The 23,048-nt window shown below is 42.5% G+C and overlaps 2 protein-coding genes across 7 annotated transcripts in view; one reads left to right on the top strand and one right to left on the bottom strand.

Annotated features, from left to right (window-relative positions):
- The window catches only part of KLHL28 (kelch like family member 28), a 39,733-nt gene extending 36,066 nt beyond the window's left edge, over window positions 1–3,667 (bottom strand). The window contains exon 1 of the mRNA XM_079769074.1: window positions 3,295–3,667. The gene's annotated coding sequence lies outside the window, so the exon portion shown is untranslated. The remainder of the gene's footprint in view (window positions 1–3,294) is intronic.
- A 64-nt stretch (window positions 3,668–3,731) lies between these two features.
- Window positions 3,732–23,048, top strand: part of TOGARAM1 (TOG array regulator of axonemal microtubules 1) — a 138,411-nt gene continuing 119,094 nt past the window's right edge. For all 6 annotated transcript variants that reach the window (XM_079793443.1, XM_079793447.1, XM_079793446.1 and 3 more), the window contains exon 1: window positions 3,732–5,972. In XM_079793443.1, the coding sequence (XP_079649569.1) occupies window positions 3,930–5,972 (2,043 nt within the window). In that variant the 5' untranslated portion in view covers window positions 3,732–3,929. The remainder of the gene's footprint in view (window positions 5,973–23,048) is intronic.

The following is a 23,048-nucleotide window of genomic DNA, read 5'->3' as shown; positions in this document are numbered from 1 at the left end:
AGGGAGGGGATGGACAATTCTCAGGGGGTAGGGAGTCTGAGGGGTGCAGGAAGAGATTGGACAAAAATCTTACACCTATGGATGAAGACAGTGGCGGGGGGTAAGGGTATGGGGTGGAGTGGGGAATCAGGGGAAGGGGAGCTATGGGGGGGGGAAGAGGAACACCTGTAATAATCTGAACAATAAAGATTTATTATAAAAAAAAAGAAACTAAAAAGATTCATAACAGGAACAAAAAATATTAAAATATATATAATCAAATATATAATAAAAGATATGAATGAATAATAATGGAAGAATCTAATTTTATCCTATAGTTTAACACTCTCCCCCACCAAAACTTTCCCAAAGCTCCAAGCAAGTAGCTAAATGACTAATTTAAATTTTACTTTTTTTCTCTGTCCAATTACTTTCCAATGGAAACATCCATAAAAATTGCCAAATTACAAATGTAGAAAATGTAACCTCAAAAATTTGTTGCCGGGATTAAATGAATTAAAATTCATTAAGTACATAACACAGTGTATGGCACATAGCAAACACTCAATATATGGTAGTGTTATTATAATTACCTGTTAACATTAATAACACCTTTCATTTGCATAGTATTTCTTCACAATAACTTCTTAACCTACAAAAATTAACCTTAAAAGTCATAATAGTTTATAGAACTCACAGTGATTTTCAATATTCCTGGATGTCTGTAAAATTTGAGTAAGAACACAGAAAAAACTGTAGTGGTTCATGCAACCAATTAATATCTTATCACTGATGAAGGAAATAAAGGATGTTTTTAGGGCAATTGTATTTAACTTGCTTAATAAATTCAGTTCAAAAAATTAAGGTATATATCACAAACACTCTTGTAATCCATTATTTCAACTAAGCTTTTTTGAAATTATTGATATTTTTAAGTTGTTTTACTTGAATTTGCTATTTTCAATGTATCTTTAATTATCCGCTTTCAACTTTCAGAGGTGTACTATTAATACACCTAACGGAGAATTCCACTCTTCTAGAATTTGATTAATTTTCTTATCCTACCTCTATTTATAGTTCAATATAAAAGGCTTTTCTAGTCCATACACAATTCCTAGAATTTCCTGGATTCGTAGAATTCAAAAGTAAGATTAAAAAAATCTTGGTAATAGAAATAAACAATACACATTAAATGGATGAGATTTATCTTCCACAGAATAACCCTAAAAGATAATTAGTAAGATAATGTGATGCTGTTAAGATCCCATTTCCTAAATATCTACCATGGAGACTAATGCATCTTTCAAATCTTCATCAGATATAAAATAAATTGCAATCTATAACACAGTGATCTATCCACAAGGCCCTGAGAAAAGTAGTCAAAATCAAACTTCATCTCGCTTTGTTCCAAGGAAAAGGACAAAACTGGTTGGATTGGGTATCCAATCCGCTTGTGAAGAATTCTCTATAGCAGGGGTGGGGAAACTTTTTTCTGCCAAGGGGCATTTGGATATTTATGACATCAAGGGCCATACAAAATTATCAACTTAAAAATTAGCCTTCTGTATTCGGTCAAACATTTAATTAACTTACCCCTAATGCCCTGACAGGGCCAGGCCAAATGATTTCGAGAACCTTATACGGCCCTCCAGCTTGACCTTCCCCACCCCTGCTCTATAGAGATAAGGGATAATTCTTAAGCTTCTACCATAACTTTGAAGATGAATACCATTCAAGACTTTCCAAGCTCCTTTTCTTTAATTCTATGATTACACACAACCTCTACTTACTATTCCCAAGTTCTCAGATACATGAAAGAGTTCACTGGATCTTCAACCTGAAAATTCTAATCACTGGAAAGGGTAATCTTCTATTCCAACATAAACTGGCATTCTAATGTGTACATTCTAATGTGTAATCATTCCCTTATTTAGATTAGTTTGAATTGGGTTCCTGAAGTCTGAGAAAACTTGAGTAAAAAGTATACATTGGAAATAAGAGAACCAGACATAATGTCTCATTGACAACTGTTACAATCATCTCTTGGTTTTCTCTCCCTGCCCTTCCTCTGCTCGTACAAGGAGAGAGAGAGAGAGAGAGAGAGAGAGAGAGAGAGAGAGAGAGAGAATGGTTTTTCTTTAGTCTACTGAAACAGCGAAACCAAATTTAGGCAGATTCACTTACCCATCAAAATGAGTAATTTTAAAGGAACAATCCAGAACTTAAAAGCAAAACAAGGATGCATGGTTTACACAAGATTCATTTACATTTATTCTAGCCCCAAAAGAAAAAAAGAAACCTATGATATTCAAATTGTGCTTTCAGACAACAACAGAAATTATTCTTAAACTTAAATTATTCATCAACATTATTTATAAAGTGGTTTGGCACATGTGACTCAATTATTCTAAGGCTTAAAAATGTACTTAGGAAACATCCCCTGTGGCACAGAGCAGGGTAGGTACACTTGCATCAGAAATGCATAAATTGGAGACTTCAAATGAAAATTCAAACGCTGCTCACTGGATCATTCAAAAGAAATTGTGTTATTCCCTCAACAACAACAAATTCTCTTCCACACTTCGGTTAAAATGTTCACCAAATCCACAGTTCACCTAAAACAAAGAAACGTCTAGTCTCAGCCTTAAATCTGCAGGGCAGATTTCTCTTAGGACCAGGATGCCAAGAAATCTACCTCAACTGAGATTTTCTCTGCAATCTCCGCTTCCAGGAGACTGAAAGGCTGCAGAGATGCATGAGGATCCCGGAGAGTCTGGGGCGGCGCAGGGAGCGGGCGGGGTGGAGAGGTCAGTCCCACAGAGGAACTGCACGGGGAGACTTCGAGAACACGGGGGAGGCGGTTAGCTTTAGGGAAAAATAGATTTATTACTATTAATAATACATTTAAGTATGTTTTCAAAGAGAAAAGTGATGGTGGTCAGGGAAAATGACATAAAACCTTGGACCCTCCACGGCCGGAGGGAGGATAAGCAAAGTAGGAAAAGGGGGGTCGGGGAGAGGGCGGGGAGTGGAAGGGCCTAAAACCCGGATTTGAACAAAGAAGGCAAGGTCTGAGCCTGGTCTGGATCCGGATCTTTCGTCTCTTAGGCGGACGGACGGCAGGGGGAGAGGCTCGCACTGCCTCGGGGCTGTAGAGAGCAACGCGTTCTCCACGCTAACTAGTCCTGCACCAGAAGATGTCTCCTGTCTCCTCGCTTACTCCCGTTTACCTCTTTACCTCTCTCCAGCACCAGCGGCGCTCCGGCACAGCTCGGCCACTGCCCGCGCCGCAGGTGGACAGCAAAAGGAAAATACCTGAGTCCCAGGGATCGCGCAGGCAACGACGGGAGGAGGAGCCGGGGACCGCTGGAGTCCGGGCAGGATCCTCGCTGGCCTCAGTCAAACCTCAACTCTTACGGGTGGGGCAGGGAACTTCCGCCCTGAACCTGGAGACCGTCACTTCCGCCTAATGCCTCCTCCCCCGCGGCTCCCCCAACACACCTTCCTCGACTGCTCCGCTCTAGAGGCATTCTCTAAGTTCGCTGTGTTCGCCTTGTTCTCACTTCCTTTTCCCAGAGACCACGGCCTGGTCTGAACACCTGACGTGGACTACATGACCCAGCAACACCTGACGTGGACTACATGACCCAGCATTCACCACCGCAGGTTGACTTCCGGGTCAAAAGGTCCGCGCTGGATACATCACCATGGAAGCGGTGGGTTTGGTCACGTGGCGCCCCTGGTTACGCCCGGTGGTAGCTGCGGGGTCTGGGGCTTTGACGGGGGCCATTTTGCCGAGGGCTTCCGGAGTTGGGGGTGGCCAGGAAGCTGACTGAAGCTGTGTTTTCTCCTCTGCAGCTTGGGGCTCGGAGAGGAACGAGAAGGCTGGGCTCCATCAGACCCTTCGGAGACGATGGTTTCCTCCAGCCTCTGCCACCTAACGACCCACCATGGCGGCTGCGCCCTCCGCGCTGCTCCTGCTGCTTCCTCTTCCAGCCAAATGTTCCTATCGCCCCGAGAGCCACAGCCGTCCTTCCGCCCCAGAGACTGATGAAAGTCGAGGTGCGGGCACCATGAGAGGCGAGAAAAACTGCTGCCGTGGGGCTGCGGGAGATCACGGTTCCTGCCCCTCCACACCTTCGCCTCTGGCCTCGACCTTCCTGATGCCCGCGGCGGCTATCTCCAGTAGTTGGTCAGGGTCTGGAGGCGGTTTGTCGGGAGGAGATGAAGAGGAGACTCGGCTCCTTCAGCTCCTGCGGACCGCGCCAGACCCTTCGGAGGCCTTTCAGGCTTTGCAGGCTGTTTTGCCGCGGCGTGGCGGTCGACTTGGCTTCCCCAGACGGAAGGAAGCGTTGTATCGAGCCCTGGGCCGGGTGCTGGTGGAAGGAGGTAGAGATGAGAAGCGACTCTGCTTGCAACTCCTCTTGGACGTTCTTCGAGGTCAGGGGGAGGCAGGCCAGCTGGAAGAGGCCTTTAGCTTAGCACTTCTGCCCCAACTAGTTGTCTCTCTGCGAGAAGAGAATCCGGCCCTGCGGAAAGATGCGCTGCAGATCCTACACATATGTCTGAAACGTAGTTCTGGACAGGTGCTACGAACGCTGATACAGCAAGGACTGGAAAGTACCGATGCTCGGCTCAGAGCGTCAACAGCACTGCTGTTCCCTATCTTGCTTACTCCTGAGGATTTGTTGCTCGGCCTCGATCTTACCGAAGTGATAATATCCTTGGCCCGAAAGCTTGGCGATCAGGAGATCGAAGAAGAATCTGAGACAGCTTTCTCCGCACTTCAGCAAATCGGGGAGCGGCTTGGCCAAGAGAAGTTTCAATCCTATATCTCTCGCCTGCCATCTGCCCTGAGGAGACACTACAATCGCCGCCTGGAGTCCCAGTTTGGCAGTCAGATTCCTTATTATTTGGAACTTGAAGCTTCTGGATTTCCCGAAGACCCCCTTCCCTGTGCAGTGACCGTTTCCAACAGCAATCTTAAATTTGGGATTATTCCTCAGGAGCTGCATTCAAGATTGTTAGATCAGGAAGACTATAAGAACCGGACTCAGGCTGTTGAGGAACTAAAACAGGTGATGGGACGGTTTAATCCTAGTTCTAACCCTCATTCAAGTCTTGTCAGTTTTATCAGCTTGCTGTATAATTTGTTAGACGATTCTAACTTCAGAGTGGTCCATGGCACACTTCAGGTTCTGCATTTACTGGTTATTCGCCTTGGAGAGCAGGTACAACACTTCTTGGGACCAGTTATAGCAGCTTCTGTCAAAGTGCTGGCAGACAACAAGTTGGTGATCAAACAAGAATACATGAAAATCTTCCTCAAGCTCATGAAGGAAGTAGGTCCTCAACAGGTGCTTTGTTTACTCCTGGAACATCTCAAACATAAGCATTCCAGAGTTCGAGAAGAGGTAGTGAACATTTGCATTTGCTCCCTCTTGACTTATCCCAGTGAGGATTTTGACTTACCCAAATTGTCATTTGATCTTGCCCCAGCTCTTGTGGATAGCAAACGCAGAGTTCGACAAGCAGCTCTGGAAGCCTTCGCTGTGTTGGCATCATCAATGGGCTCAGGTAAAACCAGCATCCTTTTCAAAGCTGTGGATACTGTTGAACTACAAGATAACGGAGATGGGGTGATGAATGCTGTGCAGGCCAGATTGGCTAGAAAAACCCTCCCCAGGTTAACGGAACAGGGATTTGTGGAGTATGCCATACTCATGCCATCATCTGCCCAGGGTAGGTCAAGCCATTTGGCACATGGAGCAGATACAGATTGGCTTTTGACTGGTAACAGAACTCAGAGTGCATACTGTCACTGTGGTGACCACACACGGGATAGCATGCAAATTTATGGATCTTACAGTCCAACTATCTGTACCCGGAGGGTATTAAGTGCAGGAAAAGGAAAAAATAAATTACCGTGGGAAAATGAGCAGCCTGGAGTCATGGGAGAAAACCAGACCTCCAATCTGAAGGATACAGAACAGGTATGCATCCCTAATTTCCTTGTATTGATACTAAAATAATTTAAAATGAAAGTATGCCTATAATAATTTAAGGGTTATGCTGCTTTAGAGTTGTTATGCTTTATTTTTTAAATTAATTTGAATGCTGATGTGGGTATCTATTACAATGGTATAGGTCACATAGGAGTGTTTAATAGGCTTTTTGTTTGATGGATTTGATTAAATTCTAGGCACAATGTGATATAGACAATAGCTGGATTTCAGTTTTAACCTGTCACTTTGGCTTATCAATGATCTCATTCAAACAACAAGCACTAATTATCTAGTAAGTACCAGTTAAAGAGCTAAGTTCTGGGAATGAAAATGAGACCAATTCCACCAAGTCAGACCTGTAAACAGGCAGTTACAAATTTGTTAAGTGCTAAAATAGAAATAGTCTTGTGGGAATACTGAAAACAGGAAAAATAATTCCACTAGAGAAGTCAAAAACGCCTTTAGAGAAGAGGTGACATCTGAATTGAAATTCTCCCCCACGTCCCTCCCAAAGTTTTTATTTTGAAAATTTCAAATCTACAGATAGCTTAACAGTACAATGGATATTCATATACTTCATCTATATATACACCTTTGTTATCCTCTTGCCATATGTAGTCTCTATTTGCCAAACCAATTGAAAGTGCAGATATCTTAACATTTCACTCATAAATATTTCTACATATATCTCCTAAGAATGACATTCTCCTTTGTAACCATCATACCATTATCACTCCTCAGAATAGCAATAGTAATTCAGTAATATCTAACATATAGCCTGTATTTAAATTTCTCTAGTTGTCCCCAAAGTGCGTTTCATAGTATTTGTTTTACTTTTGTCATCCAGGATCCAATCAAGGTAATGTGGTTAATATATATCTCTTATCTAGAATATGCCCACCTGTTTGTTTCTTTATTCATGGCATTGAGTTTATTTGAAGAGTTTGGGGTAGTGTTTTGTAGAATTTCCCACATTCTTAATTTATCTGATTGTTTACTTATTCTTAATTTATCTTATTGTTTCCTTATGAGTACATTAAACATAAACAGCGGAAATACTCCATAGGAGAGATGTTGTGAACTTAACATTACATCACACCACAAGGCATATAATACTAGGTTGGCCCACTATTGGTGATGCTAAATTTTATCATTTGCTTAAGGTGGTGATAGCCAGATCACACCATTGTAGAGGTTTATTTTCCTCTGTATAATTAGCACATGATCTGTAGGATATTTTTGTGATCCTATTAATAATACCTCGACAACCTTTCACCCACTTTTCTTAGCATTTCTTAATGATCCTTACCTGTATCACTTAGTACATTAGGGGCTACAAAAAAGGGGTAACTCTTTTAAAAATTCTAATATTTCTCCTATATTTGTTACCTGGCATTCTTTTTAAATCTATATGTAAATAATTACATCAGTATTCCTTTTGATGCTAAAATTGTCTCAAAGATTTGGCTTCTATATCTTTGACATGGCTCTTTTAGTCTGTGAACACTTCCTTAACTTAAACATAACATGATGTCCAGGCTTACCTCACACTTTTGTTGCTCCAGACATTGAATCAACCTTTTTTTTTTCTTCAAGGGTTCTAGAATTGCTTTTTTAGTGAAGAATGGAATTTAAAAGCCAAAGTTTGGGTATAGGTGTACTCATTACTATTGCCTACTATTGCATATTGGCCTTTTCACCTGCCAGAACCAGAGAGTACCTTTTTTTTTTTTTTTTAATGAATTCATGCTGATACCTTCAAATTCAGCACTACAGGATACTTCCTCATCTAATTTTAGTCCATATTTGTATCTCTCACAATAAAATTCTGGTTCCCAACACTTGTCATATTTATTCATATGCTGTATCCTACAATACACAAAAAATAATTACTATGCCAGTAACACAACTACCTACCTATTAAATAAAGTTCAAGATTTCTTTGCAGTATTTTTTCTGCTTAGAAATATCCCACAGTTAAAATTCTATGTTCAAACTTTTCTTAAATTGTTTTCTGGGTGATTATGACTCAAATACGTAGTGTAATAGAAGATGAATAGGAGTTTGCCAAGTGTGCATGGGTCCTGGTGAATTTCAGAACAAAAGAATGTATGTTCAGAGATACTGAGTTATGAAAAGACTTAGCAAATTAATAAATGGTGAGTTTCTGCATAGCTGAATAAGGCATTTCGGTGGGAGTAGCGGAAGATGATAGTAGAATGTAGGCAGGGGCAGAGTATGGAAATCATTTTTGCAAATAAGGAATTCATACTTTTTGTGTTTGACCTCAGAGGGATTAAGATGAACTAAGTGTTCTCTTTCATTCCTTCCAGTTCCAAAGTTCATAGTTTTTAAAAATGATTTTTAGATTTGCATAATGTAGTTATACGGTTATACTCATGTATTGTAAACATTACCTGGCAGTGGATGATTTTCTGGAAGCATTGACGGTAACACTGCTTGTTATGCTTCAAGTCTGAAATGTTAATGTATTAAGATTATGGTCCTGGCCAAAGCACCAAGAATCTGAAAATAAGTGCCTTTCTGGAATTCCAGTGTAGACATTTGTTGCTTTTGAAAGATTTTGGTGAAGTTAAAACTTACCTAAGAAGTTATACTTACTTACTCAGAAATGATCTATAAAAGAACTACATTGGAAATTATCTTAATAGAGGACAGGGGTTAAATTTTTAAATATTTTTATATGTGCAGTTTTTTATAGTAAACAATTTTTAGAGCAGTTTTAGGTTCACAGTAAAATTGAACAGAAAGTACAGAGATTTCCCATATACTCCTGCCCCACACATGCACAACTTCCCACACTACTACATCAAACTCTACAGCGGTATGTTTGTTACAATTGCTGAACCTACACTGACACATCATTATTACCCAAAGTCCATAGCTTTACTTTAGGATTTACTCATGATGTTGTATATTCTGTGGATTTGGACACATATATCCATGTCCATTATCTACCATTGTAGTATACAGAATAGTTTCATTGCCATAAAAATCCTCTGTACTCTACCTATTTACTCCTCCCTCATTCCCTCTCTAACTCCTAGCAACCACTGATCTTTTTACTCCATAGTTTGCTTTTTCCAGAATGTCATGGCCCCTGGTCTGATTTGTACTGGTTCTTACCCAGCTCTGCCTTAATATTTACAGTCTACTGTTAACCTGTTACAGTAAGTACTCGATTTTGCAGACCTTGATTTAACAAACTTCGGATTTAATGGACAAAATTTCTGGTCTGTATGTTGTATGTGAAAAGTTAATACCCTGTTAATTTTAAATGCTTTTAACCAAGATTTACTTATAATTAAATTAACAGGTTATTTCTTTTGTTATTAATTCACTGTTATTTTAACAAATAGTTTATATGTTGGAAAAAACACTGTAGTAATTTTACCCACATAAATAAATATTACATATCTACAACTATAGTCTACATATTTAAACCCAAGAGGCACCACTCCTAAACAATGTTCAGGGAATAATTAGCATGTTATCACACTATATCTCGGGTGGTAATTGGTTCTGTTGATGTATGGTGCGACTTTGTGCAGCAGTTTTGTGGGTTTTTTTTTGGTTTTTTTAAATATATTTTTATTAATATCAGAGAGGAAGGGAGAGGGAGCGAGAGAGAGCAACATCAGTGATGAGAGAGAATCCTTTATCGGCTGCCTTCTGCATGCCCCCTGCTAGGATCAAGCCTGCAACCAACCTGGGCATGTGCCCTAACTAGAATTGAACCTTGACCTCCTGGTTCATAGGTTGACACTCAACCACTGAACCACACTGGCAGGGCTGTGCAGCAGTTTGTTTGTTTTTAAATGTATTTTTATTGATTTCAGAGAGGAGGGGAGAGGGAAAGAGAGAGAGAAACATCAACAATGAGAGAGAACCATTGATCGCCTGCTTCCTGCACGCTCCCTACTGGGGATCGAGCCAGCAATCCAGGCATGTGCTGACCAGAATTGAACCTGGAACCCTTCAATCTGCAGGTCGACGCTCTATCCACTGAGCCAAACCAGCCAGGGCTGTGCAGCAGTTTTAACCCGAGCCAGCCGCAGGTATTCTGACATGTGCTAAGCCATGACCCAGCTGTGTGCATTTGTTTATTGGAGGTGACTGTCGATGCACACATTTACTAGATCTGTTCAGTATAAATCTAAAATTACTGTAATACATATAGAAAACTTTTCTGTGAAATTAAGCTTTTCATAAATACTTAACTTCAATTATACAAATGTGTCTACATAAGTAAAAACAGGTAAATTAACTAATTTGTCAACTTTTTAACATTTACATTTGGAAAACCTACTTTAAGGGACACCCCCTCCTTGCCAGTATTTCTGTCTTATCCATGTGTAGCATCATTGGTTAGTGACGTCAAATAGCAAAGCTTCCAGAAAAACTCAAGAATGTTTCCGTTACAAATTTCTATAACTCATTTCTATAACTCATCAAACTCAAGAATGTTTCAGTTACAAATTTCTATAACTCATTTTGAAGCTAAATAGACTAGTTTGTTGGAAGGATGATTTTCATAGTGTAGGAAGTAAGGTTACAAGAGGGAGGTAGGGACTAGATTGGAAACTAGAATTTAGCCTCTAATTTTGACAGTGATTTAAGACTAGGGTTTAGATTTTTGTTTTTGTTTTTTCATTTTTTTTAGGAATGTTTTAGGAAAATTAATCACAACAGGAGCAATATGTAAGTTTTGTGTGTGTGTGTGTGGGGGTGTTCCTTTTTTTCAGAGAAGCTAGACACTTAGAGACTAAGGGCACTTAGAAGATCAGTTAGACTTACGCTTATTGGACTACTTTAGGTGTGAGGATTCGACTGGAAAGAAAATCATTGCTGTAAAAGGTATTTCGAAGGATTCCATGACTAAGAGTTGAAGAGAAAGAGGGGAAACTCTAAAATTTGAATGAGGTGACAAAATGCATAATAGATCTGTGAATACACATAGAAAGGTCCAAAAAGAGGAAATTAATTTGGGGGAATTGAATTTTAGGTGAAAGAAGATAGAATATTCCAGTTGAGTTTAAACACTATGCTGTTCAAGAAAGAAGGAAAGAATTGGAGATGTAAAACTTGGAAGTCATGTACTGAGAAGTAATTGCTGAATGGTCTTTCTGTTGAAGGGCATGTAGGAGCAAGAGCAGAGTGCTTAAGACTCAATCTTGACATTCAGCCCCATTTAGTGAATAGCAGTAGGGGATAGAACCAAACCTGGCGAAGAGAAAGGATGCCTAAGAGTTAGAAGAGAACAAGAAACAGCAAGGTTTTAGAAGTGAAGTAGAGTTTCAGGAAGTATATCAGTACTGTTATATTCAGGAGAGATTAGGGAGAATGAAAACTGAAAAGCATGATTTGTTCTTAAATATTCAGCCTGCCACTTGTAGGATAATTTTTATGGTAATTTTCTCTTTATTAAATTCCTCTAATAATTTTTTTTAATCTTTATTGTTCAGATTATTACAGTTGTTCCTCTTTTTTCCCCCCATAGCTCCCCTCCACCCGGTCCCCCCCACATCATGGCCTTACCACCCCCGCCCCCCCCCCCAACTGTCCTCATCCATAGGTGTATGACTTTTGTCCAGTCTCTTCCCGCACCACCCACACCCCTTTCCCCTCAAGGATTGTCAGTTCACTCCCTTTCTATACCCCTGATTCTATTATATTCACCAGATTATTCTGTTCATCAGATTTTTTATTCACTTGATTTTTAGATTCACTTGTTGATAGATATGTATTTGTTGTTCATAATTTTTATCTTTACCTTTTTCTTCTTCGTCTTCTTAAAGAATACCTTTCAGCATTTCATATAATACTGGTTTGGCGGTGATGAACTCCTTATGTTGGTACGCTTGAAGTTGTCCCAGAGGCTCCTTACGCTATCTTCCTATTTTTGGATTCTTTTTGCTTTTCTAGTTGGGTGTTTTTTGCTTCTTTGTATTTCAAATCTTTGACTTGATTCTTGCAGTCCTCTAGTCTGCTGTTGGATCTCTGTATATTATTCTTTATTTCAGTCAGTGTATGCTTAATTTCTAGTTGGTCCTTTTTCATATCCTCGAGGGTCTCACTAAATTTATCAGCGGTTTCTAGAAAATTCTTGAAAAACCTTATAACCGTGGTTTTGAACTCTATACCCAGTCATTTGCTTTCCTTCATTTCTTTCATTTGTGATCTGTTTCTTTGTCTCCGCATTTTTGCTGCTTCCCTGTATTGATAGAGTGGCTTTGTGTGCTAGCTGTCCGATAAGGCCCAATGGCTCAGCCTCCCCAGTTACCTGAGGTGGACACTCTTGGTGCACCCCTTTGTGGGTTGTGTGCACAGTCTTGTTGTAGTTAAGCCTTGATTGTTGTTGGTATCACTGGGAGGAATTGACCTCCAGGCCAATTGGCTGTGAGGACCAGTTGTGTCTAAAATGGGAGAACTTCTGTGCTGGAGACACCCTATGGGGCAAGACTTGCTTCAGTGGGGCTTTGGTGCTCACTGAGTCTGCCCCCTGAGTGTGTCTCTTATGGATGTGAAGACTTGTAATCTGGATGGTCTCACTCTGACCATTGGGTACACTGGCTCTTCCATCTCCAAGGAGGTGCAAATTTAGCCTCTGCCTGAGGCCACCCAGCAGGAGCTACGGAGAGATCTGCAGATTCCTCCTCTTTGTTTGGGGTTTGGAGGTGCCCAGATGAGGCCCAGCTGTGAAGCAATGCAAGCTGCTGTGGGGCCTTGGGCCTTCTTTTGGATGTTCCTGGTCTTTCTAACTCAGCTGCAGTTTGTTAGGTAATTTTAGATTTCAAAGGACCAGGCCATTCATATGCAAAAGCCTCTGCGCACAGCTTGGATGGGGCGGAGTCTCAGGACAGAGCACACAGCAATGGCTTCCCATCAGCCCTGCCCCAAGAGGCCCCTGGGTTACAGTGTACCTTGGTAGTCGCTGCAAGCACCTCTGAGAGAAAGCCACCCTCAAGTTCCGCCCACTGCCAGAGAGTCCAGTTTCTCCCCAAATGAGTCTGGGCCCCCAGAGTCTCGCCCGGAACTAGAGTTCAGAGCAGTCCGGAGCTTGTGTCTCCCTGCTGATTGAAAAAGCCAGCCACGTACTCAGTTGCCAGCCCTCACTGCGTGCGTGCATCCGTAACTCTGCACTTTACTTCCGCAGCTCCTCTGAGTCTCATTGTGCTTTTCTCTTCCCTTCTAGTTGTAGAATTTCCACTTAGCCAGCCTTCCTGTGGTTCTGGATGATGTTCATTTTGTCTTTTAGCTGTAGTTTTGAAGTGGTTGTGCGCGGCAGCAAGTTCAGGTGTTTACCTATCTTGGTTTCTCTTCTCTAATAATTCTTTTAATTGTAAAAATGTTATATGTTCTCATTATAGAAAACTTGGAAAATATATATATATATTTTTAAATATATTTTATTGATTTTTCACAGAGAGGAAGGGAGAGGGACAGAGAGCTAGAAACATCGATGAGAGAGAAACATCCAACCAGCTGCCTCCTGCACACCCCCCACTGGGGATGTGCCCGCAACCAAGGTACATGCCCTTGACCGGAATTGAACCTGGGACCCTTCAGTCCACAGGTCGATGCTCTATCCACTGAGCCAAACTGGTTTCGGCGGAAAATATTTTTTAAAAAAAAACAAGAAATTTAAATTTTCAGCAGTCTCATTACTCAGAGAGGCCTGCAGTAAATTTTTTTTTGCTGTACTTCAAGTATTTCAATTTATGTGTATAGGTATAGATTCTTTTTTCTTCTTAAAATTTATTTATTTATTTATTTGAGAGAGAGAAAAGGAGAGGGAGAGAGAGAGAAAGAGACAAACACCAAACATCAGTCTGTTGCCTCCTGCACACACCGGACCAGGGATCAAAACCAAAACCTGGGTATGTGCTCTGCCGTGATCGGGAATGGAATCAGTAACCTTTCAGTGCATGGGACGACGCTTAACCAACTAAGCCACACCAGCGAGGGTTGGTCTGTTTAACTGTTCTTTCTTTTGAATATTTAGACCTTTTAATTATGTTTTTGTTTACACCATGTAGTTGATTATTTTTGTGTCCTGATATATCATAGACTGATAACCAGATTCCTGTCATGTTCTAACTTTGCACCTCTTTCTAGGTTTTTATGAGTGTGCAATGGCTTAGTGGGGTCAAGTAATCAGGCATAACTAGCTAGCTACCATATGAACTACATTTTTCCTAACAGATTTCTCTATAACACAGTAAGAGTCATAGTAGTCAGTAGCCTAGACTGAAAAATAAGGAGCATATTTGCTTCAGGATAGAGGATTTGGTTATTGCAAGATTGTTGGGACATGGAAAAGAGTAGTTTTGGAAGAATATTGTTGACAAAGACCAAATTTAAAAGTTTATGAGGTGAGTTGATAAGGAAATATAGACAGTAAGCATTTACTCAACATCTTGTTTATTATCCACTATGTGCAAAGCCAAGTATGTGCTTGTAGACTACTCTTTAAAGCACTACCTAGTATTTTTTCCTCTTTTGGTATTTAGCACATGTGAACCATATCTTTTTTTCTCTTCAATGATGGTAAACACTGTGATAATAGAGACTGGGTTTTTTGTTTGTTTTTGTAACAGTACTAACCATGGTGCTGCATCCACAATCAATATCAACAAATATCTGTTAAGAGAAAATACAGTATCTAATGGTTTGACAGTTTGAAAGAAAGGACCAGGATGTAGCAGCAGGATGAGTTATTACTGTGTTTTTCAATAGGAAACATCTGATTTGGCAGAGAAAAGAAACACCTATGAATTTAACATGTCTGTTCTGTGTCTTGCACTGTGATAAATGTTAGACATGTATAGTTCATTCCCTGTTATCATATTTGAGAATCACATTTGAGAGAAAAAGGCAAGAAATTAATGTCCCTAAATAAAGACTGAATGAGTCTAGAAGACAGGTGTAGAAAGAGGATAGCTTTGGAACAGAAAAGGAAGTGTTTTCCTCTAGAATTGAAGGTTAAACATCAGTAAGATGACTTAAGATACAGAAAAGTTTTGCGATAGCAAGCAGTGTGTGTGTGTGTGTGTGTGTGTGTGTGTGTGTGTGTGTGTGTGTGTGTGTAAGTCAAAAGAAAGAAGATATGAGCTCTAGAACAGTGCCTATCAACCTTTAATGTGCATATGAATTATCTCAGAATCTTGTTAAAATACAGATTCTGATTCAGTTTGTCTGGAATGAGGTCTGAGACTACATGTCTAATCAGCTGCTGGTTGTTGCTGATTTATGAACCACATTTTGAGAGCAGGGAACTAAGACTAAGCTTCCATATTCTAGTAAACTAACAGGCAAACTGAGAATGGAAAATAGAAGATCAGATATTTGAAGAATGTGGGAAATATTTAGAATACTCAATATGACAAATTTAGAGTAATAGAAAATCTAAAATTATTAATTTACACTAATGTGTTTTAACTTAATCCTAAAAATTAGTATTTTCCTTGGGTGTTGGATTGTTTCCAATAAGTAGTCTTTATTTTTCTTTTTAAAATATTGGACTTTCTGGCCCTAGCCATTTTGGCTCAGTGGCTAGAGCTTTGGCCTGCGGACTGAAGGGTCCCAGATTTGATTCCGGCCAAGGGCACATGCCTGGGTTGTGAGCTCGATCCCCAGTACAGGGCATGCAGGAGGCAGCCAATCAATGATTCTCTCTCATCATTGATGTTTCTGTCTCTTCCTCTCTGAAATCAGTAAAGAAATATATATATACTAGAAGCCCAGTGCATGATTTAATCATGCACGTGTAAGCTGTCTGTCCGCTGGTCGGCAGCTCCGAAGTCCCTGGGCCCCTAGGGCGAGGCGGGGCGGGGGCGTGGTCCTCCTGCGGCTGGAGCCCAGGCCAGGGTCTTGCCTTTGCCTCCCGCCCAGGAAGGCTAGGGCCACCGCCACGTGCTCCTGCGGCCCAACTGCCGCCAGACTCCTCCCTGGGGAGCCACGCCGCCCGCCCACCCCCCGCTGCCTCCAAACCTCCAAAACGCCGGCTCGCTGCCCCAGAGGCCCGTCTGTGCTGCAGCACAGCCATGGTGCCGACGCTGAGCTCGTGTCGCCGCTGGCAACGCGAGCTCAGCGTCCTGCTGGCCCAATCACCACCCCAGCCACCCCGAGTCCCGCCCCCTGTGTCTCCCGCTGGCCCAATCGTGGGCGTAGCGGAGTGATGGTAATTTAAATATTACCTTTTTATTATGTAAGATTTTTAAAAACTAGCCAAGGTTTAAAAAAAAAAAAAGTTAAAAAAAATATTGGACTTTCTGAATAAGAAAAAACCTTAGTTTTAAAGTTTGTCAAAATCATGATCAACTCTTGCCCTGCCTGGATGACTTAGTTGGTTAGAGCATCATACCAGTACTCCAGGGTCAGGGCACATACATAAGTCAACCAGTGAATGCATAGATGAGTGGAACAGCAAATTGATATTTCTTTTTCGCACTTGCTCTCTCTCTCTCTTCTTTCCTCTCTTTCTCAGACCAATAAGTAAAAAAAAAAAAATTGTTAAATCATAATCAACTCTAAAAGCATATCTAATATCAGCATAGTTGTTGGGTTGTTCCAAATAACTAGTCATTAATTTCCTTTTTAAAATTTTATTGTGTTGTCTGAAGAATTTGAAAAACTTTTATTTTTAATGCTTGTCAAAATCATGAACAATAAAAAATCATATCTATTCTCAGTATAAATGATATATTTAAAAATTTTTAAATACTTTTTAGATAAACTTAAAAAATAAATCTTAAAAGCATATTAAATAAAACAACGTATACTGATTTTACTATCTTTTTTAAAAATATGTTTTTATTGATTTTAGAGAAGAAGAAGGGAGAGGGAGAGAGAGAAACATCACTCCATTGCCTCCCACATTTGCTCTGAGTAGGATCAAACCTGTAAACTGGGTATGTGCCCTGACCTGGAATCAAACCCGCCACCTTTTGAGACACGGGATGACACTCAGCCAATGGAGCCACACCAGCCAGGGCTGATTTTACCATCTTTAAAAAGCTATAACAGCCCTGGCTGGTGTGGCTCCTTGTTTGAGCATTGTCCCATGTACCAAAAGGTAGCTGGTTTGACTCCTGGTCACGTCATATAACTGGGTTGTGGGCTTGGTCCCCAATAATGTAGGAGACAGCTAATTGATGTTTCTCATATCGATGTTTCTTTTTCTCTCCCTCTCCTTTCCTGAATCAATTAAAATCAATTTAAATTTTTTAAATAAATAAAATAAAAAGCTATAACTATTTCCTTGATAAATGGAGAAAACATATTATTTTGTATACATATTTTTATTTCCCTATAACTTTATTTTAGCTATGTAGTATCAGTTATACTTATTACATACAACCTTACCCAAAGAAAACAACTGTTGTTTTCATGCAGATACAGAAAAAACTAAGTCATGTAACCAAGAACTGTTTTTTCATTCTCTTCATCAATACACATTTGATATCATTTTTATAATGATTTTAAGTGGCAAAATAAACATAATTAACATTAACATCATTCAAAGGCACTTATATAACCTGTTTGTTTAGTGGTTATTCTACAATGTATAAGACACAAGAATATATTAAAAACATCTGGTGACCAGTGATTTGCATTTTTCTTAATTAGAAATTGTTCAAGGGCTAAAGATTTTTCATTTCATTTTATACTAGAGGCCCGGTACACAAATTTGTGCACCGGTGGGGTCCAGCCAGCCTACCCCAATGGGGGCCCATCGGGGTGTTGGGCCAGGGCCGGCCAGGGGGCGGGGGCCGATTGGGTCCCAGATCAGGCTGGTTGGCTGCCACAGTGCATGTCATAGCCCAGTGATGGCGAACCTATGACACACGTGTCAGCACTGACACGCGTAGCCATTTCTGATGACAGGCGGCCGCCTGAGGATGAAACATTTGCTGCTCCTGAGGATGAAACATTTGCGACTAGAGTCTTGGAGTTAGTTTTTTCCTCAAAGTGACACACTACCCGAGTTATGCTCAGTTTTTTGGCGAAGTTTGACACACCAAGCTCAAAAGGTTGCCCGTCACTGTCATAGCCACTGGTCATTCTGGTCGTTCCACCATTCAGGTCGCTGGGCTTTTATATATATATATATATATATATATATATATATATATATATATATATACACACACACACACACACACTAGAGGCCCATTGCACAACATTTGTGGGAGGTCCCTCAGCCCAGCCTGCACCCTCTCCAATCTGGGACCCCTAGACCTTTTTCTTATCTAGCTAACCTCTTCACATTAAAAAGTGACAAATACCACCTACTCTATGAAATGCTCTTTGAACAAATCTCTTTACAATCTCTATTAAGTATTTTCATAGTATACCATTCTTTTTCTTTAGTAGCAACTTAGAGTGGATGCAGTCTGCTTCTCATTCTTGCCTCTGAATTCTTTCTTGTTTCTCTTGTAATAGTGAAGCTTATCCAATTTACATTTGCCCTTCAAGGGCTTATATTTGGTTCAGTTTCTAGTTGGCTCCCTGCTTTTTTTTTTAAGCAATAAATTTGGGTTGTGATAGTAAAACTCACTTGTAATCAAGACTGTAGGTCTCCCTATCTGAATATTTCTATAATACCTATCACTTTAGCATACCAGAGATTGTGTTCATTTATAGAAAATAATAATAATTGTCACCTGATCATTTGATCTTCTAGTAATATTTTATAGCAATATGTACTACTCTAGTAATTTAACTATTACAAAACTGAGGCATACAGAAATAAATCACATTGAACAATAAAGAATGTCTCAAATATCAAAGCATAGTACACTTAGGGCCTCCCTTGTTCTGTGCCTCAAATATCATAGCATAGGACACAGTTCACATGGAACTCAGCTTCCTTTAAAATAGGAAGGGATGCCATACCCATGAAGCAGGTACTTCCACACATTTTTTAAAATTTAATTCATAGCACATACCTTTGTACTACTTGTTGGAAAATCACCCTAGCAGTTGCCTCTGTTCTTCTCTGTATTGTTGCCTTATATTCTGATGTCATCACTGCGCTTTTATCATCCACTCGCTCTAATAAGATTGTGAATTATTTAAGGGCAGAGATCATGACTTGAGCTTGTGTTTCTGTCATGGTGCTTAGATAAATACTCAAATGCCATCCAGTCCAAATGACTGTGATGAGAGAGGCCCACTGGATCAGTTGCTGGAGACCTCTGCTTTTTATTTAGGGGACCTCACTTGTTCTGTGCCTTTACAGAAGGGTGAGTAGGGCTGAGGGAATTTTGGGAAACCCAGACAGAATTCTTCTCCTACAAGATTTTGCTAAGCTGGCGCCCAGAACTGCGGGCAGCTTCGCCCCGGGAACCGCGGGTGGCTTGGCTTCTTCGCCCCGAGACGGCCGGCAGCTTGTCTTCTTTATCCCAGGACCGCGGGTGGGGCAGCTTCTTCACCCAGGGACCATGGACGACTTGGCTTCTTCGCCCCAGGGCCACAGACGGGGCAGCCTCTTCGCCCTGGGACCATGGGTGGCTTGGCCTCTTCGCCCCGGAGCAGGGCGGCCTCTTTGCCCCAGGAATGCAGGCGGGGTGGCTTCTTTGCCCGGGACCACAGGCGACTTCTCCCAGGCCCAGCTGCAGCCACAGGCACCCGGACCCGGTTTTGTCAGGAAGGACGTTCGGACGGTCATCCGGAAGACGTCCGTTCTAATTAGCATATTACCCTTTTATTAATATAGATAGACTAGAGGCCCGATGCACGATATTCATGCAAGGGGCTCAGCCCTCGCAGCCTCGGCCGGCCCTTGCAGCCCCAGCTTCTTTGTCTGGGAAGTCGTTCGGCTGTTCAGTCTAATTAGCATATTAGCTCTTTATTATATAAGATTACCCTACTTTCCGGCGTATAAGACAACTGGGCGTATAAGATTTTCCTGGGTTAAAAAGTCGTTTTATACGCCGGAAAATACAGTAGTCCAATATATCTAATCCCATCTATATAGTCCAATATACCGTATTTTCCGGCGTATAAAACAACTTTTTAACCCAGGAAAATATTATACGCCCAGTCGTCTTATACGCTGGAAAGTACAGTAGTTTAAAATCTTAAAGTTAACTTTAGGGTTTGAAACTTACAACATAAGTTAATATATAAAGCATTATAAAACTTGTGTTATTATAAGAATTAATCCCTTTTAATAAAGATACTATCTATATAAAATTTAATGGAACACATAATTTTACTAGTGGCCCGGTGCACGAAATTCATGCACGGGGATGGGGGTGTGTATTCCTCAGTCCGGCCTGCACCCTTTCCAATCTGGGACCCCTCGAAGGATGTCCTACTGCCGGTTTACAGGAATCGGGCCTAAACCAGCAGTCGGACATCCTTCTCGCAATCTGGGACTGCTGGCTCCTAACCACTCACCTTCCTGCCTGCCTGCCTGATTGCCCCTAATCACTCTGCCAGCGGCCTGCTCGCCCCCAATTGCCCCCTGTGCCAGTGTGCTTGTCCCCAACTGCCCCCCTGCTGGCCTACTCACTCCAAACTGCCCCCCCCGCTGTCCTGACCACCTCCAACTGACCCCCACTGATGGCCTGCTTGCCCCCAACTGGCCCCCTGCTGGTCCGCTTACCCCCATCAGCCCCTCCCCCACCAGCCTGATCACCCACACCTGCCTTCCCATCCTGGCCTGATCACCCACAACTGCCCTCGCCTCTTGGCCTTTAACCACCTCTACCTTGGCCCCACCACCATGGCTTTGTCCAGGAGAACATCCGGAAGGTCTCCTGGAAGGTCTCCCAGTCTAATTAGCTTATTACCCTTTTATTAGTATAGATAGAGGCCTGGTGCACAGGTAGGGGCTGGCTAGTTTGCCCTGAAGGGTGTCCCGGATCAGGGTGGGGGTCCCACTGGAGTGCCTGGCCAGCCTGGGTGAGAGGCTGAGGGCCGTTTTCAGGCTGGCCACACCCCCTTCAGTGTGGGGGTCCCGCTGGGGTGCCTGGCCAGCCTGGGTGAGGGGCTGATGGCTGTTTGCAGGCTGGCCACGCCCCTTTAGGGTGGGGGTCCCCACTGGGGTGCCTGGCCAGCCTGGGTGAGGGCTGATGACTGTTTTCAGGCTGGCCTCGGCCCCGGGCAACTGAAGCTTCCAGCCTCTCCTTTTTTTTTTTTTTTTTTTCTTTTTTTTTTCAGCGCCTCCTTGAGCAGAGGCCAGGGCCAGCTGGAAGCAGGTATCTGGGATTTATTTATCTTCTATAATTGAAACTTTGTAGCTTTGAGCGGAGGCCAGGGCCGGCCAGGGCGGGCAGGAAGCTTGGCTTCCTCCATCGCTGGGGGCAACCCAAGCCGCTTGCTCGATCCAGCTCCTTGGCCACCGCCATCTTGGTTGGGTTAATTTGCATACTCACTCCTGATTGGCTTGTGGGCATAGCAGAGGTACGGTCAATTTGCATGTTTCTCTTTTATTAGATAGGATAGTTTGCAAAAGATTGATGGTAAATGTGAAACTAGTGTAGAAAATTTAAGAAATTTGCTCTGACTGGGTGGCTCAGTTGCTTGGAACATTGTCCCATACACCAAAAGGTTACAGTGTCAATGCCCAGTCAGGGTATATACCTAGTTTGTGGGTCTCAGTCCCCTGTGGGGGGCAACCAATTGATGTTTCTCTTTCACATGGATGTTTTTCTCTCTCCCCCCCCTTACTCTCTCTCTAAAATAAAATAAAAAAACATATCCTCTAGTGAGGATTTTTAAAAAAGAAATTTAAGTTAATTAGTCATTTCCTGAGAATAAAATCAAAGTTTACACAAGCAGTTATATCTTACTATTATCATTTTCAGATGGTGATAAAATCTGGACAAAGACAAAGAGCTGCTTGTGTAGTGTTTTCGTTATCGTTTTTTTTGTTTTTGTTTTTGGTTAATCCTCACCAAGGATATTTTTCCAATTACTTTTTAGAGACAGCGGAAGAGTAGGGGAGGGAGAGAGAGAGAAGACATCAGTGTGAGAGAGACACATCAATTGATTGCCTCCTGCACAAAGCCCCATGGAGTAGGAATTGAACTTGTGGCGGACCAATGCTCTTAACCACTGAGCAGCGAGAGCGACAAATAGTTCTTTTTAAATGAGTGTAGGTTGTCCAAAGAGCCATCCTATACAATAAAGAGGTAATATGCAAATTGACCACCACTCCAACACACAAGATAGCCGCCCCCATGTGATCAAAGATGGCCGGCAGGGGATGGCAGTTGTGGGTGATCAGGCCAGCAGGGGAGGGCAGATGGGAGGGACAAGGCCTGCAAGGAAGGGCAGTTGGGGGAGATCAGGCCTGCAGGGGAGGGCAGTTAGGGGTGACTGGGCCAGCAGAGGAGGGCAGTTAGGGGCGACCAAGCTGGCAGGGCAGGGCAGTTAGGGGCGACCAGGCCGGCACGAGAGGACAGATAGTGGTGACCGGGCCAGCAGGGGAGGACAGTTGGGGGTGACCAGGCCTGCAGTGGAGGGCAGTTTGGGGTAACTGTGCCAGCAGGGGAGGGCAATTTGGGGTGACCAAGCCTGCTGGGGAGGGCAGTTAGGGGCGACCAGGCCGGCAGGGGAGGGCAGTTAGGGGCTACCAGGCTGGCAGGGGAGGGCGATTAGAGGCAACCGTGCCGGCAGGGGAGCAGTTACATGTCAATTGGTCTGGCAGGGGAGTGGTTAGCAGGTGATCAGGCTGGCGGGGGGGGGGGCGCAGCCTCAGGTCCCCCGTCAATCCCCACTGGGCAGGGGATGTGGCCTGAGTTCCCCCGACCCAGCACTGGGGGTGCACCTTGAGGTCCCCTCTCAAGCCCCGCTGAGTGGGGGGCACTGCCTGAGGTCCCCCATCAAGCCCCGCTGGGCAGGCGGTGGAGTCCGAGGTCCCCCCTCAAGCCCCACGGGGGCAGGGGAGGGCGTAGCCTCAGATCTCTGCTGATTGCTCGTTAAGGCTCCGTATGGGAACTTGGACTCAGCTGTGGGTACAGCCATCTTTGTGATGGAGTGATGGTCAATTAGCATATTCCCGCTTTATTAGATAGGATGTGAAAC

This window comes from Cnephaeus nilssonii, assembly GCF_951640355.1.
Source record: "Cnephaeus nilssonii genome assembly, chromosome: 1".
NCBI classification, from domain to species: domain Eukaryota; kingdom Metazoa; phylum Chordata; class Mammalia; order Chiroptera; family Vespertilionidae; genus Cnephaeus; species Cnephaeus nilssonii.
The sequence above is the reverse complement of the archived record's forward strand: the minus strand, read 5'-3'. Positions and strand labels throughout refer to the sequence as shown.